Source organism: Notechis scutatus, chromosome 2 (assembly GCF_049901735.1).
Source record: "Notechis scutatus isolate UNSWTSFEM ecotype Mainland chromosome 2, rNotScu1.2, whole genome shotgun sequence".
Taxonomy (NCBI): Eukaryota; Metazoa; Chordata; class Lepidosauria; order Squamata; family Elapidae; genus Notechis; species Notechis scutatus.
This window is the reverse complement of record NC_142010.1, coordinates 176,364,278-176,381,748: the sequence shown is the minus strand read 5'-3', so window position 1 is coordinate 176,381,748 and position 17,471 is coordinate 176,364,278. Positions and strand designations below refer to the sequence as shown.

Sequence of the window (17,471 nt, the reverse complement as noted above, 5' to 3'; positions counted from 1 at the left end):
AGTTGAGGACTATCTGTAATAGCTTTTAGGTAATGGAAATTCCAACTAGGTTTCTTTGTGAGTGCTTGATTACTTTAGCAATAACAATAGCAATAGCACTTAGACTTATATACCACTTTATAGTGCTTTGCAGCCCTCTCTAAGCAGTTCACAGAATCAGCATATTGCCCCCAACAATTTGGGTCCTCATTTTGAGTCAACCTTGAGCCTGGTGAGATTTGAAGAGCCAAATTGCAGTCAGCCAGCAGCCAGCAGAAGCAGCCTGCAGTACTGCACTCTAACCATTGTGCCACCGTGGCTCACAGTTAAAAATAAAGACTGAAGATTTCAAAGTATGCTGCAAAGGAATGGGTTTCCCATGGCCTGTCCTGAGCAGCCTCTTCAACTGAAATCACTTCCAAAGCTGGAGAAACTTTTTTTTTTTTAGAATCTTCACTTTCTATAGAAGGATGTATGTTTTAGTCTGGAATCTATGTTGGGGTTTGCATCTGTTTTCTTGTATAATTTCTTTAAAAATTCCGCTGTACAAGAGAAAACTTTTAAGAGTCAGTCTGGTGTAGTGATTAAAGCACCAGTCTAGAAAGTGGAAGACTGTAAATCCTAGCTTCTGCTTAGCTATGAAACTACCTGGTAACATTGGCCCTATCGCTATCCTAGGAGGAGGCAATGCCAAACCCTTTCCAAAAAACCTTGCTAAGAAAATTGTAATAACTAATCCAGACAGCTGTCAGAAGTCAAAAACTGACTCAAGGTACCTCTTCACCTTCCCACCCCCAAAATGAGGGAAGGATTGAATTTTATGTCTCCCATGAATGATGTTCCAGATATGTACAAGAAGAACTTTGGGCTTTTGTAGCAGACTATTGTCTTCATATGTTTTGCCCAGAAGCTTAGATTTTTTTTAAAAAGAAAAATTCATCTGTGTTACTTAGCTGATCCATGCAGATCTATAATTTAATTCTCTGACAATGAATGACTACACTTTAATGTTTACTATTAAGGTTGAAAAGGAGTGCTTAGTTTTATTTTTTAATAAAATTTGGTTTATCTCTGATATTACCTCCCAAGGAGGGGAGGAAGAGCTGAATATGATGAACAGTTGAGGCAGCTAGGTATGTCTAGCCCAAGGGTCTTCAAACTTGACATGTTTAAGACTTGTGGACTTCAACTACCAGAATTCCTGAGCTAACATGACTGGAGGAGGAATTCTTGGAGTTGAAATCCAGAAGTCTTAAAGCTGTCCAGTTTGAAGACCCCTGGTCTAGCCCAGGGGTAACCAACCTTTTGGACCTCAGGGATAACCAAACTCATAATTTTAAATCCCATGGACCAGAGACGCTGGGAAAATCCCCCCAAAAAGTCTGCAGGAAAATTCCCTACCCTGTTTTCCTACCTATCGATCATTCTTTATTTGGGATCACAGGATACCGTCCCCAACTCCATTTTCAGGGGGGGGGGAAGAGACTTTTGGCTTTATGCAGGGAAAACAGCAGAAGCAGCAGAAGTCTTTCTTTCTTTCCTGCAAACTCTGCCAGAAATGAGCCTTTGTGAGACTTATTGTGCTGGCACAGCCTTTTGGAGCAGGATGCCTTGCAGAGTCCCAAAGATTCATTTCTGGCAGAGTTTGGGGGAGAGAAAGAAAAACTTCTGCTGCTTTCCCTGTGTGCAGCCAAAAGCAGAAGAAAGAAGCAGAAAGAAGCAGCCCGGTGGCCAGGTGAGGCACGTGGGGTGAGTGGGGCAAGTTCTCCCCCTCTGCCCTTTCCCCCCTCCCCTCACTACCTCGTGTTGTTCGCAATGCAAGTGATGCAAGCCTTGTATTCCCGTGGGCCATGTGAGCGACACAGCTTTGTGTTCCCATGCAGCTGGATTAATTGCTTTGGGGAATGCTTTGGGGGTGACATTTCTCTGCGGACCACCAAATTTTTCTCATGGACCATTAGTGGTCCCCGGCCCACTGGTTGGCGACCACTGGTCTATCCTATTGAAGAGAAGAATTAGGGACAATAAGTAATGGGTGAAAGCTTGCTTAAGAGAGATCCAACCTAGAAGTAAAGAGAAATTTTCTGACAGTGAGAACAGTTAATCAATGGAATAATTTGCCTCTCAGAGTTGTGGGTGTGCCAACACTGAAGGTTTTCAAAAACAGACTGGATAACCTTTTGACTGGGATGTATAAGGTCCCTTCCTTGAGCAAGCGGTTGGACTACATGACCTCCAAGGCCCCTCCCAGCCCTATGATTCTATGTTATACTAATCTTATATTAAGTTCATGTTTCTATACTATATAGCTAGGTGTTGCCTTACTAGATTAAACTTATTTCCATGCGGCCCTTTTAATCACAAGAACAGTAGCATAGATTTCAGGGCCACAGTCTCTCATATTCTGGGTTAAGAGATAAGGCACCAGCTGGAAGATAGAAATTATTAAAGCACTACCTAAAGTAGGATCTGAGGCTAAGATGTGGGGGTGGTTTGAGACCTCTAGCCTTATATCCTATGTTCTCAATCATCCTCTATTTACAGGGATATACAATGTTTGCAAGTCTACTAGAAAGATCAGACAGTACTGAGCAATGATAATAAAAGTGCTGTAATCTAATAACTCATCATGGTAGTATCTACTTCAACATGAAATCCTAACATTAAAACCCTAAATTAAGCCTCATGCAATTCTGCTGCTTTTAAGGAAGAAGTTGAAGAGTTAAATTATTGTACTTAAAACTGTCATACAGAATTTGGCAGTAGTTAGAAATCTTAACTGATCCAAACGAAGTTAAGCAGGGTTGGCCATCATTAGTAGCTGGATGAGATACTGCCAAATCCTCTCAGGGTTACAGTCTAAGCTGGGAGATTAAAACAACAACAACAGAAGAAGGAATTGCAATCCATATCTGTACTATTGCCAAGATAAATAGTAAATGCATCCATAAAGGCATAGGAGGGTGTTGAGCTTCAAACCGAGTTTATCTCTTACTGTTAAGATTGTTTTATTTTTTAAAAAATAGAACCTAGATGTTTGGGTATTTTTATTATTTGAAGCCATTTTTCTTTAGCCAGCCAAGAAGGCTCTTGGAGTTACTTATAAAGTTTAATAATGGGAAGTTTTGTGCTCATATAGTCACATTAAAAGAAGATAAGCAAAAAGAACACAATTGAATCATAGGAGGAAAAACCAAATTGCTTTCTAGTTCTAACTTCTAATGAAAGGTTTAAACAAGCAATTGAAAGTTAATCTCAAGTTATAGGTTATCCTTTTGTTGTACAGGTAAACCTCACTTTTTAACATGATGACCAACAAATGAGCCTGGAATTTGGGGTATAAGACATTGTGGTCCTTAAGCCTGACCGGACTCGATTTTACAACTGTAAATTTTTACGGCTTGATTTTTAACACAGTCGTAAAGTGAATCACTGTGGTCATGAAGTGAATTATTTGGTTGTTAAGCAAACCACATGGATGTTAAGGAAACCCTTTCTCCTGATTGGATGCTTTTTGCTGGAAACTGGCCAAAAATGGCACAAATGACATTGTGATGTTATTGTGGGACATTGCAACCAGTTGTAAATGTGAGCTGAAATGTGCCAAGCACTGAACTGTGATCATATAACTCCAGATGTGTCTGTGTGGCAGTCATAACTTTGAGGATGGATTGTAAGAAACTTGGGGGGGTGTTTCTGTCATATGGTCATTAAGTAAGGAGTACCTATTCTACCAAATCTATAATAGGAAAATGTGTATTACGTATTACAGGTAGTCCTTGACTTTTTACCACAATTGAGCCCAAAATTTATGTTGCTAAGTGAGAAATCTGTTGAGTGAGTTTTGCCCCATTTTATGACCTTTCTAGCCACAGTTGTTAAGTGAGTCACTGCATTTGTTAAATGAGTAACATGGTTGTTAAATGAATCTGGCTTCCCCATTGATTTTGCTTGTCAGAAGGTCACAAAAGTTGATCACATGACCCTGAAACACTGCAACCATCATAAATATGAGACAATTGCCAAGCGATCTGCATGTAAATCACGTGATCATGGGGATGCTGCAGCAGTCAAATGTTTGAAAAATGGTCATAAGTAACATTTTTCAGTGCCGTTGTAATTTTGAACATCACAAAGTGAATTGTTGTAACTCAGGGACTACCTGTAATTTACAATATGTCATTTGTCTTACAAACGTGGTTCCTCTCTGCACCTCCAGTAAAGGAGGAACAAATCTAAAAGGTATTTTTCAATGATGCATAAAATGATTTCATATGTATTCAACTTTCTTTCCTTAGAACATTCTCAGAACTCCGCATTACTAAAGCTTCGTTGGATGATGCTGGGGAATATACATGTAAAGCAAGCAACAGATTTGGAGATGACAGCACTAAAGCTGAAGTAACTATTGCAGACACCAGTGGTAAGATGTGGTTCATTCTTACCTAGAATTGTTGCAAATAGAATGAATTGTTATAAAAATTAATATTTTTAAAAATCCTGTAATATATCTACTTAAGGATATAAAACTCAGACTAAACTGAAGTGAAAATATTTTGGTTTATCATTTAATGGATAATATAAAGGCCAAATGTAGGTAGAATTTCTAAATAGTAGGACACAATATTAGAAAGAAAACTTAATAATGTTTACGCTGAGAAGTTCTTTCAAGTTATTTGAATATATTCTGACACACTTTCAAGTGTAGCTATGAAAACAATACCTTTCTATAGGAAGTGATCATATTTATTTTATTACTCAGATAAGTAAATAAAACTCTTTATCTGTTTTTGGCTTAAGTGCAAGCATAGTATAAGAGACCTTAAAATGTGTATCTTCTACTACAGCCACACGTGCCTCATTGTTTCTCTAGTCAGCAAAAACAGGGAAGAGATTAACCTTTTGTGCACATGGGAACTGCTCCAGTTTACTATCTTCATTAGAGAAATTACAGCAATAGATTTATATGCAATACATATGGAGTTGTTAAATGCATTTATTCCTCTCGAGTCCTGTAATTTAGATTTGTAATTTTAAGGTGCAGAAAACAGAAAAGTAAAAAATAGTTTGTGGTCAATGAAAAAAGATACCGATATGTTTTAACCGGTATGTTCAGCTGTGTTTTTCACAGCAAATACGCAAATTGCTGTTTACTCCATCAGCATGTATATAATCTTTGTAACAGAAAGTTCTGGTTATGAGCCACCAGATGATTATATAGTTTGCCATTTTGTTTCCTAAGGTAGCAAAACTCAGATACTTTTCTATTTGCCATTAGATAAAAAAACAAAACAAAATGGAAATGTATTGTGTTGGTCTACTTTAAATTCTTAATCTATTGAATGTTCCAGATTTTCAAACATTATGCTAAAAAGTGAAATGCAACATTTATTTGCAGGTTATATATTTATAGAGGCATATATTTAATTGGACATTGTAATGTTGGTATTAGAATATTTTACTTTGATAATGTTACTTGTTCTGCATTCTCTTGACAGTTTATGGTACAAGCTTTATGTTAAAACAATATTATTAATATTTAAAAATTAAGGGATTCTAGAGGACTGTGTGAATCTTTACAAAGTGATTTGAGGCCAAAATCCCCATAAAATAGTAATGGGAGAAACATCCCACAACTAAAATGCCGCTATTATTTAAGCTTTGTCTTAGGAATTACTTATATTTGGACAATATGTACAGAGAAGGATCATTTAAGTTTCAAATGTCAAAACTGCACTTTGCATGAAATAAGAGATATTCTAGAAACCAATTAAGACAGCAAAGCATTGGTATATTATATCCAGATCATCTATTCTCAATTCTAGCAAGTCATTTTTAAATTATGTAGAACTTTGGAGGCCATTTCCATGTGTGACACATTCCAAAAAAATTCAGCCTGGGAGTTTCAGAACACAAATAAACTGAGGATATAGTTTTTTCTGTATTATCCTGAATTGACAAAAACTGTTCCAAGCCACTTGACACTCTGCGACAAGAATTGCAGTCAGTGAGCCCCTCTCTGTGTTCCTTTACAAAAAGTACAAACTCAGCAAATAAATAAGAGCTGCGTTGGCACAATTGTTAGAATGCAGTATTGCAGTCTGACTCTGCCTACTGCCAGGAGTTCGAGTTTCAAAATATTTCCCTAAAAAAAAAAAAAAGAATTATTAGCTTTAGGAAATCATTATCATTATCATCATTGTAGTCATTGTCTATCCACTGCAGGATGAAGGCCTCTTCTGCATGTTTCCAACCATTATGGTCCTAAGGATTCTTTTGCCAACTGGGCCCATAATACTTGCTGATGTTGTTGATCCATCTTGTTTTCAATCTCTTTTGTGAATGCTTTTTATCAAGTGGGATCCTTGGTCAACTTGCCATCAGTGATTCTTGCTATGTGACCAGCCCATTTCCATTTCAATTCTTTTATTCTCTTGATAATATCATATACTTTTGTTCATTCTCTAATCCATGTGTAGGTCTTTCTATCTTGTCTTGTGATGCTTGAACTTGTATCTATTATGTATATATATATATTAGGAAATACATTTTAGAATAATAATTAGGGTACCCTTATTCAAAACTAAGTATTAAGATGTCTGAAAAATTGACAGTTATGTAAAGAACAAAATTGCATGAAAAAAACATTACCAGTAAATTCTACTGTTACAATAGTGTTATATTGAAATACTAATTTATGAATATTGAAGTAATGGATTAAACAGGTATTTCTTTTCCCTGTAACTGACCTAGTTCCCATACATAAATGAATTGGTTGCCATAAATCTGCACAGTTTCACACTTGGAATGGCTTTAGCAGTTTGAAGTGATATCCCAGACTCAGGACTCAGCCAGACTACAAGGATAAAGTAATGACTCAGATAAATGGACACATGTTTGTGCACCTAAGGATATTCCTGTTCTCTCTTCCAACTAAAAGAATGGAGAAAAGATCACAAAAAGTATGAGAATTCTTATTGCAAGCCCTAAGTACATGATATAAAATTCCAACCGATTGATTAGTGATGCTCTCTGCAATCTCAGTGGAGCATTTGCTGTATTTAATGGCTCTGCTCCAAGTGAAGCTCTGCTCCAAGCAGAAGCTGGTGATTTGTTTTGTAGTATGCTAAGTTTCCACTTAATTTCTTTTATAATTAAAAAAATCTTTAGAAAATATTGAGTGGAAGAAGCACTCCAATGTGCACCATTGAAAATGTTAACCTACAAAAGAGGGTACCATATTGTCTGCCCTGATATAAAGGCATATCTATTGCATTATTGTTTGCCATAGCAATGTGTCTTTTTAATTTTTTTAAATTTTATTTAGAATTTGTTTTATTTATTTATTTGATTTGTCAATTGCTTACAAGATAATAGGTATAAGTATATACATAGTTATGAATACATGAAATGGGTACATATATGAAAAATAAAAGAAACAATAGGACAGGGACAGTAGACACGCTGGTGCGCTTATGCATGCCCCCTACAGACCTCTTAGGAAAGGGGTGAGGTCAATAGTAGACAGTCTAAGGTTAAAGTTTTTGGGGTTTGGGGAAGAAACTACAGAGTCAGGTAGAGTATTCCAGACATTGACCATTCTGTTGCTGAAGTCGTATTTCCTGCAATCAAGTTTGGTGCGGTTAACCTTGAGTTTGTATCTATTGTGTGCTCTTTTGTTGTTATGGTTGAAGCTGAAGTATTCATTGACAGGTAGGACATTGCAATGTATGATTTTATATACCATACTTAGATCAGACCGAAGACGGCGTAATTCAAGGTTTTCTAGGTCTAGAATTTCAAGTCTGGTGGCATAAGGTATTCTACAACGAGTAGAGGAGTGGAGAACTCTTCTTGTGAAATATTTCTGGAGTTTCTCAACTGTGTTAATATCAGATACGTAATGTGGGTTCCAGACTGATGAGCTGCATTCAACTATTGGTCTAGCAAATGTTTTGTATGCTCTAGTTATTAGTGTAATATTACCAGAGAAAAAGCTACATAAGATTAGGTTAACAACTCTTAATGCCTTTTTGGCTATGTAGTTACAGTGGGCTCTAGCACTTAGATCATTAGAGATGAGTATTCCAAGGTCCTTTACAGAGCTTGGATCATCAACAAGATCTTGACTATTCAGCTTGTATTTTATTTTCTGATTTTTTTTGCCAATATGTAAGACAGAGCATTTATTTGTTGAGATTTGAAGTTGCCATTTGTTTGACCATTCTGATATATAGTCAAGATCTTTTTGAAGAGTAGCAGTATTGTCTGTGGTATTGAACAGCTTTACATCATCAGCGAAAAGAACGCAGTTGCTCTTAATATGATCACAGAGGCCATTTATGTAGAGTATGAAGAGAGTTGGTCCTAGAACACTGCCTTGGGGGACACCACTATTGACAAGTACAGAATTTGATAGGACACTCCCAATTTTGACCATTTGTTGTCTGTTTGACAGGAATGCTTCTATCCAGTTATGCAGTTGTCCAGAGATACCATAAGATTTTAGTTTTAGGAGTAGTTTGTCGTGTACCACTGAATCAAAGGCTTTACAGAAGTCTATGTAGATTGCGTTTATTGCTTTGCCCTGATCGAGTTGTGTAGTCCATATGTTTTTGCAGTGTAAGAGTTGCAGATTACAGGATAGTTTTTTCCTGAAACCAAATTGTTTATTGGAGAGTAGGTTGTTTGTCTCTAAGTGGAGGATAATGGATTGTTCTTAAGACTGTTCTGTTTTGCACCATTAGCATGGATAGCTTCTGCTAGTTGTATCCTTCAACATCCTATTGGGCATTTTAAAGATTTTATACAATGGTTTTAAAATAATTCTAAATATATGAGCAAAGAAATAATTGGCATTATATTCACAACATTTTAAAGATCAGCATGTGTATGAAGAAAATAGCAAAAAAAAATATCAAATGAGATTATTCTGTTACAATCCCCAGTTATTCAACAGTTATCTATCTTAAATGTAACTGCTCATCTCAAGTGAAAACTCTCAAAATAGCTATCATGAATCAAATATTTATCTTGGATTCTTTTGTAAGTGGCCAAGTGAGGCAGCTTTCAAAGCAACTATGCAAGACCCTCCCCTTTCACAGAACAGTTCATCCCATATATCTAACTCTCTTCCATCTTGGCTCTTTAAGAAAGATTGGAAGATGTAGACATTTATGATGTTATATAGTGCATTTTCTAGATTGATGCTATGTTTTGGCATTTTGTAAGCTGCTCAGAGCCTATGTGTTTTTTTTTCCTGGTGGGACCAGTCTATTAGGACAACCTGGTCTACCCAGTTATGGGATAGAGCATACTGCTTCTGCTTTCCCCTTTCAGCTCATAAATTCAACTCAGAGCCTATGGGAACTGAGCAACATCAAACACTAAATAGCATGGCTGATGTTACTAAGTTTGATAATGAAACCTCAGCCAGAAAACCACCAAGCTCAGAGAGCACCAAGGACTTATCATTTCAACCCTGAGTTACAAACATTCTCTTCCATCAAAAGACTAAATAATATTTTGCCTTCATTATAACTGGCATGGTTTTAGAAATTGAATAGCTTTCTCAGATTCAGATGGTAAGAAAAGAGTCATTGTTTCCAACACAATAGCAGTAATAACAGGCCTGATAAGTCAACTATTAGATGGATCCTATAATTGGTTCAGGGATTGTACTCAGATGACAGTTATTAATGGTATTAAATTTACCTTGAGAGATATTTTGAGTGGAATATCACAGGGCTGGGTATTGACCTGACCACTGTTCAGCATTGTTATAAATAATATGGGCAAGGCCAGTGAGGAAACACCAAATTTGCAGACAATGCAAAACTGTGAGGGGTGGCTAATATATGGAAAGAGAGAGGGGGGAAATAAAAAGGAGTTTAGAACAATGGATAGAAACAGACAGAAATGTAAAGTCATGCATTTAGACAAGAAAACTAAAAAGCATGTAATAAAATGGAGAAAAATTGGCTAAAGAGCAGCACATCTGAGAAGGACTTGGGTGTATTTAATGGATCACAAGGTCAAAGGTCCCAACAATGTTATTGGCAATACAAAGAATGCTAATAACATATTGAGGAACATTGAGAGGAGCATAGAGCTCACATTGTGGAACATTTATATCCTGGTACATTTGGAGTATTGTATTGAGTTCTACACACCTCCGTTTAAAAAGGATATTGATAAAATGAATACTTAATTTCATTTTTTTCTAGAGGGTAAGACTAATAGGATGCAATTTCAAGGATATAGATATAGATTAGACCTTAGAAAGAAGTTCTTGATAGTGAGAGGTGTCAATTAAGTGAAACAATTATCAGATGGACTAGTTTCTTGTCCTTCAAGTAGAGATTTTCAAACAGAGATTGGACCTATCAGGGATGGTGTAGAGAATTCTGCAATGTGCAGAGGTTGCACTTGATTTCTTAGACGCCTTCCAACTGTACAATTCTGTGATTATATGCCTTTAAGCTGCTATGGCATTAGCTGAAGACAATAGCCTACTCATGCAAGATTAGGTTTTGAATGGGACATCTCCTTCTCACCCAGTCACCTGGAATTCAGTAGCATTAACTTCATTCCAGAATAATTGTTATAACAATTAAGGAAGCAATTCAAACCCCATTGTGTGTGCTTCCTTTGTAACAACTTTCTCATGCAATGTTACTCTCTCATGCCCCCTATTTCTTTGTCCCCCTTGAAAACATTTCTACCAACAGACTAGTCATTAAGCCCTACCTTAATAAAATGCATGATACAATCAATTTCATTTTCCTGCACAAGCGGCAAGGCATTTCACTCTTGTTCACCACCATAGTCGATCCATCAAATGCAATTGCCTTGTTGTTCTTCTGTGATAGCAATTCCGACACTGATGTTTTGTTAATTTCACTTTTAAAAGGCTGAATACAGATTCGTGAACAATTTTCATTAGTCATGTTTTCTTCTCTCATTAATGGTTATATTTTTGACTAAAGGTCTAGTTTTGCTACCTCGGTCAATCTCAAATCATGAAATATTTTAAAAACTAATTACTAAAACAAATCAAATGCCACATGTATGTATTTTAAGGCTGTCTTTAAATTATTCAAGCATTATTTCCATGTTGCTTTACTCTGAAAATGAAGTTCTCCTTGGGGAAAGTGTAATTGAGGTCAGAAAAGATGTGTGTATCCAGGAGAATGATATAAATAGCAAACAGGAGGAATTGGTTACAAATACTGTATGCAAATTGCTTTTTGCAAACTACTTTTGCCTTTGCCTTCTTGTGTGAGCTTTGTGGAATTTTAAGTGTCTTATGCCCTAATGAAAGGTAACTTACAATATTTCATAAAAGTGAAAATCAACATTTTCAGGTAGGTATGCCAAACATAACATAGAATATTTTATTTAGACTTTTTTAAAAAAAAATAGGGTGTTTTTTTAAAGAAATCCTGCCATACTGTATTTCCTTTTACTTCTGCCTTTTTCTCTCAAGGTCTATTATTGTACTCAGTGTCATACACATATATACATAGCTGCATGCACACCTGTTTATATTTTATTGGAGATAAATATGACCTTTCCCCAGATATTTCTTTATTTTCAATGAACTAGTTGAATGCTTCTTACTTTCTTCCAATATTAAGACTTGATAAGTGTGATCATGAATTTGTGTCAATGGACATACACTTGGAAAGTGCATTGTTAGTTTCTCCTAAACTGCTTGGGAGAAAAATATACTGACAGGAAGGCAATAGAAGTAATGTCATGATTTCTATCACACCTGATGCCACATATAAACTTTATTTCAATGCCTAAGAAGAACCCTTAGAAACCCATTATGTATAACAGATGCCTGAATTGTTGTTATCTCACTTGTGTAAATTATATTATAATTTTTCAAGTTGTTTTCGTCACATATTTTTGTTTTTAAATGGTTTGACAGCTTGTTTAGCTTTTACTGTTAAAAAATTAAAACCGCTAATTGTCATTTGAAAATAATAAATGCATTAGAATTCATAAACAGCAAATAACAAGAACCATCCGCTACTTGAGTGTTTGAACAGACGGGAGCTGTTATGTTTTCAGGAGCCAAACTTATGAGTTTCCAGTATGAACAAAGAACTATTTTTTTCTTTTTTTATCCCTCTTGACCAACTACATCTATGGTCTCCATGGATTGTGCTTAACTTTCAGGCAATGGTTAGCTCTTTCAGAATATGTTTATGTTTTCATTTTGATTTTTTTCTGGGCAAAAAATATATGTATATTCCTACTACTTACCATTTTATTTGGAGAAGAAGAAGAAATATGGAGGAATATTTCTTATTTTTGTAGAGGTGTATAGATTTTCATTGAAATATTGAAACATTGGGTGTTTTTTTTTTTAGAAATATTCATTACTCTTAATAAAGAGATTAAATAGGACAGTGTGACTCCATATTTTCTAAAGTTTGGCAAATGTTTAGATGGCAACTGCAGTTCCTTCCAGAAATGATACTACCATCTGCCATTTGCTTTTTGGCAAAGCAATAAAACAAGCAGCACACTCTAAGTAATTTCTTCCTGTTTTCTGTTTATCTCATTCCCATTTTCCTGTATGATGATGCCAAAAGCCTCCCCCCACCAGCTATAAACAAGTACAGTGTGATAATCTTCCTATCTCAGAACTTGTGTTAACACTAGTGATATTAATACAATATTCTAGGTGTGACCTGGGGGGTTTTGGGGGGTGGGGTGGGAGGATAACAAATTCCCCAACGAATAATGTTGAATATCACAGAAGCTTACCCGTTTTGTGATGTTTTGGCCATTCCTAATAAAAGTGCAAGTTAGCTACACCTGGGAGTTCATTAAAATTTAAAATAATCTTATAAGAAACACATATTTGATTAATTAAAGTACCTGCATGGATATTCATATCAGCTCATAACAAATGTTTGAATGATCTCTTCATTTTCAGTGATGGATCATAAATTATATGTAGGGGACTATTAGTTCTCATCTCTCATACTTTCCCATCCACAGTTGATGTCTTTTTCAAAGTATCCCGGAGGAGTTTTTTACAAAAATTGGGGGAGGCATTCTTACTGTGCTGCCAGATCAAACAAAACAAAACCCTCAGTTATGCTATGTTACTTTTCTTATAATGCTTATGAATCCTATTTTTGAAAAACTTTCCATTCTTACAATGTATCATATATTGGAAAGGCTGAATAATCTTGAGATATAGATAGGGCACTTTTTTCTTGCATATAATGTTTACGTTGTATACTTTCATGTGTATACATTAATTGAGAAAAAAATATCTATTAAATATCTAAAGACCTTATGCAGATTTATTTGTATGAATAATATTTAATTTTCATTTAACAAATTTTGGTGCTTATTTATACATTGATGCAATTAAGTATTTCAAATATTTTAAATAAATATTTAGAACTGTATGATATTTGAAGGATATATATGTGTGTGTACACACACACAAACAATTTCACTCCATACTTCTGAGACGGTATAAACTTACCTTTAACAAGTAGACCAAATAAAATTCTCAAACAATCCTAGTCTGGTTTTAAGCTAAAGATCTATGAGAAAGAAAACAAGGTCTGTAGAAGTGTTTGCTTTTGAAAACTTAATTGCTTATCTTCCTCTTAAAGGAAGACTTTACTATCCTATTGGATTGAATGATGATAAAATATCAGGGTTTTTTGTTGTGTTGTTTATGAGTTTTACAAAAATAATAATGAAATTTCTGCTTCATTTAATATTTAATAACAAGATCGCTTCTTTAAGAAGCAAAGCACATAGTGCTTCAATTTAATTATGAGATTGTAACTCTACTGAAAGATTTTCCTTAAATTGTGATTAAAAAGGACAACCTTTTAAGCAGCTAAGAGTAATGATATTCTGCTAAGAAGAAATGTAAGCTTGCAATAATGAGAAGTTTTCCTTTAAAATTCTTGAAAGATGGTTTCTAAATTGTGTTCCTGAAATTGGCATAGCAATATTCTATACTAGTGACAATTTCATGTCACCCTTAAAGGATGTTCCTCATGTAGAATACCTTGCAATGATGGGCATGGGAATGAGTTAATGTCTCAGGTTAGCTGGTGGTTTAGTCCAAACTGATTAAAAGCATTCCAGGCCATTAAGGCTATTTGAGCACCCATTGAAGATGTACCATGAAGTAGTCTCAAGCTATTATCTACTTCCAAACTAATGCCTACTCCAACACAACACCATCCTCAGAGCTCCATTTGGTTGGGATTCTGATTGAACTTACTAGCCCTCATCCTGCAGGCTCTGGTTGAATATAGTAGGCTGGATTCCCAGGAGGGACAGAATGCATTCCAGAGGAATAAAAGACAGTCAGTTCACATATCTTGGGTGAGAGAAAGAGGATGAAGTGATAATAGATTTTCAGACTATATGGTAGATGTATATAGTATACATAGCATGCTTCAGTTTGGCAAGATTCTGCCTATAGGTATAGAAATGTTTTTTAAAAATCAACATGGAAAAAATCATTATCTTGCAAGAATTTCTTGACTTTTGCGCCTGATGGATCCAGAATTTATATATGCCCATCTAAATCTGAGGAAGAGTAATAAAGAATGGTTAAAAACTACTTGATAACTTCACCAATGGCTTCATACCAACATTAAATAGGAGAAGGCCAATCTGACAATACTCTGTAGCTTAATAATTATGGAACCAACAGAACTTTCCTATTATCAGTTTCTACAACTAATCAAACTGTCCTTTCATTCTTATTTCATTCGAATGCTATATTCTTGTTTCACTTTGATATCTGACACTATAATATCCCTAGAGATATGTCAGTTATACATCAAGACACCCAGGTATCTTACACATGGATAATTCTTAAGTCAACTGAAGCTTTATATGTGTTCCATATGACTCAGAAGTAGGCAAGAAGTCTCTGAAATCAGATATTAAAGTTACTTTTCACTAGAAAATATTATTTAAATCTGCTGTCGTCACCTAAATTATTTTTTCAGTTCTGCAATGCATGGTATGTAAAAGATGATAGATAGATAGATAGATAGATAGATAGATAGATAAGATAGATAGATAGATAGATAGATAGATGATAGATAGATAGATAGATAGATAGATGATAGATAGATAGATAGATAGATAGATAGATAGATAGATAGATGATAGATAGATAGATAGATAGATAGATAGATAGATAGATAGACAGACTGACTTTGCTCCACATACCAAATCAGAGACTCATAGAAACCTAGATCTTAGCCGATGTCACCCAAGAGAACTACTTAACCCTTATATCATCTTTTATTATATATAATCTTTTATCATATTATACTTCTAATAATATCATCTTTCAAAATGTTACTATTTCCAAATAATAAAAAATACCAATAATTGAGAATAGCATTGCAATATCCGAGATCACTAGTAATAAATTTTAATTATATTAAAACTTATAACCTTTTTTTTTTTTGCAATATCCGAGACCACTAGTAATAAATTTTAATTATATTAAAACTTATAACCTATTTTTTTTCTTGTTTTTCCTGTAATTTCATCAGACCACCATCTTGTACACATGGCAGTTCACTGACATGTGTAGCTGCTTCTGATTCCTGCTTTTGTTTTTTGCAGAACCCACGGGCATGATACCAGTTTTGACAAAAGGAGTAAATGCATCCTCACGTAAGTCAAGTTGAATAACTTGCCTCCCTAATGCTAATTCTACAGATTCAGGTTTTTCCCCTAGCTTTACTCTGCACCGTTATACTTTGGATAGAGTTTAGACCTATCATAGGGGGAAATAATGCAACTGTATCCTGGATCTATATTTATGAGTTGAATTCTCAACTGGAATTTAGTGCCTTTCTCACCTCTAAAAACGCACTTAAATTATAAATTGTAGCAGCCTATTACAAGTTGCAACTTGCTAGGTATTCATCCTTTCTTTGTCTTCCTTGACAAGATACTTTCTTTTTTTGGCATGAGATATTAATGCCTCTCATTTCCTCTTGTGTTGCATGCATCCTCTTAACAAAATAGCACTATTTAAAAAGAGCTGCTGCTAGATTTAGATCTTTTCCTTATCTTGCTTGTATTGCCTCTGTTCCACATCTTGGATTGTATTTGCCTTTTTAAGCTTCCTTTTCATAGAAATTAGTTTTTGAGAGAGGACCGACATTATTTACAGTGGAGCTACCTACATATGGAGTTTTTAAAACCTACTCTTTACAATGTCTGAAAGACAGTTTTCACTCCGGCAGCTGTCTTATATGCTCATATTGCATGCTGCTGCTTGTTCTATTCATCTGTCACTTTTGTGACACAGCAGAATAATGAATGCTGCATCTCTTTAGCTTTTCTGAGATTCTGTTGTTTAACACTGCTACTTCTGGAGTGGTAGCACTCCGAAACTAGAGCGGAGCATGTGGCCTTCTGAATGCATGTTTTGAAATGTTACTGGATTTTGGCATGTGACTAGTTTTTGCATTTCATAAAGATCCTCTGTCTTGCCTTTCCTGTGGTTCAGTCTCCCATATCAGACTGAAAATTCAGTCACTGATTTTATTTCTCTTTTCTTCAGCTGTTTCAGATCTGTACTTCGTCAACTTGTCAACTTAACTTCATTCAGATTTTTTTTAAAAAAATCTATTTGAATTATCATTATAAAAGAAATGTTTGTGGTATCACCCAAGTTCCATTTCAGATGTGCAATTCAATCTGAAAAGGTGATTTCAGTGGATCACTTTTGAATCAAAGCTTTGGATACACATAGTCTAATTATTTAAAATTTATCAACATTAAATGCACCATTAAACTTCTTTCGTTCTTTTGTATTTTGCTCCTAGTACAGATTTTTTCAAAAGTAGTGCTGGTCATGAATTCTTTACAGATGTCATCTAAACATCTGAATTTTCTTATGAGACTCAGGATAAATAATCTAGTCAGAAATTATATTTATTTCTAGTACTTTCTATCAATATAATAATATAGTAGTCCTTCAGTTCAGTATAGTGATATCTTAGGATACTCTTACAAATGGTTACAAGCATTTTCCTTAATTCTGCTAGTTTTCTGCCAGGAGTAAGGAATGTTTTTAAGATTAATTTTTGCTGATTAGGACCACATGTAATTTCTTTGTAATTCCCTGCTATTCAGAGTTGCTTTTTCAACCATTTTCCTCAAATAATTTGACCTTCCTAGGAAGACAAAGGTTAAGTTCCACTTCAAATGGATAAGATTTTTCCATCTCTATTACCATGTTGCTTTCTGTGTATTGCAGAACTCATAGACAAGATTTCTGCCTCTACTGAAGGAACAAATACATCTTCTAGTAAGTATATAGTACTAGCAGTCTTCATGAATCTACAGCACACCTCTATTTGTTTCATATACTGATTCTTGTGTTACAAAACTAATTGCAAAAAGAGTCAGATTTTTTTAAACCACCTTCCCCAACTAGTATCTTTCAAATACAT

The 17,471-nt window shown here is 35.0% G+C and overlaps 1 protein-coding gene across 11 annotated transcripts in view; it reads left to right on the top strand.

Moving 5' to 3' along the window:
* NRG1 (neuregulin 1) overlaps positions 1-17,471 on the top strand; it is a 154,715-nt gene that overhangs the window by 41,875 nt on the left and 95,369 nt on the right. For 4 of the 11 annotated variants that reach the window (XM_087957471.1, XM_087957470.1, XM_087957469.1 and 1 more), the window contains one exon: positions 4,278-4,402. In XM_087957471.1, coding sequence (XP_087813597.1) covers positions 4,278-4,402 — 125 coding nt within the window. Of the gene's footprint in view, positions 1-4,277; positions 4,403-15,626; positions 15,679-17,275; positions 17,327-17,471 lie in introns of those variants that run through there. The other 7 variants (XM_026673015.2, XM_026673018.2, XM_026673016.2 and 4 more) reach the window with 4 other exon arrangements.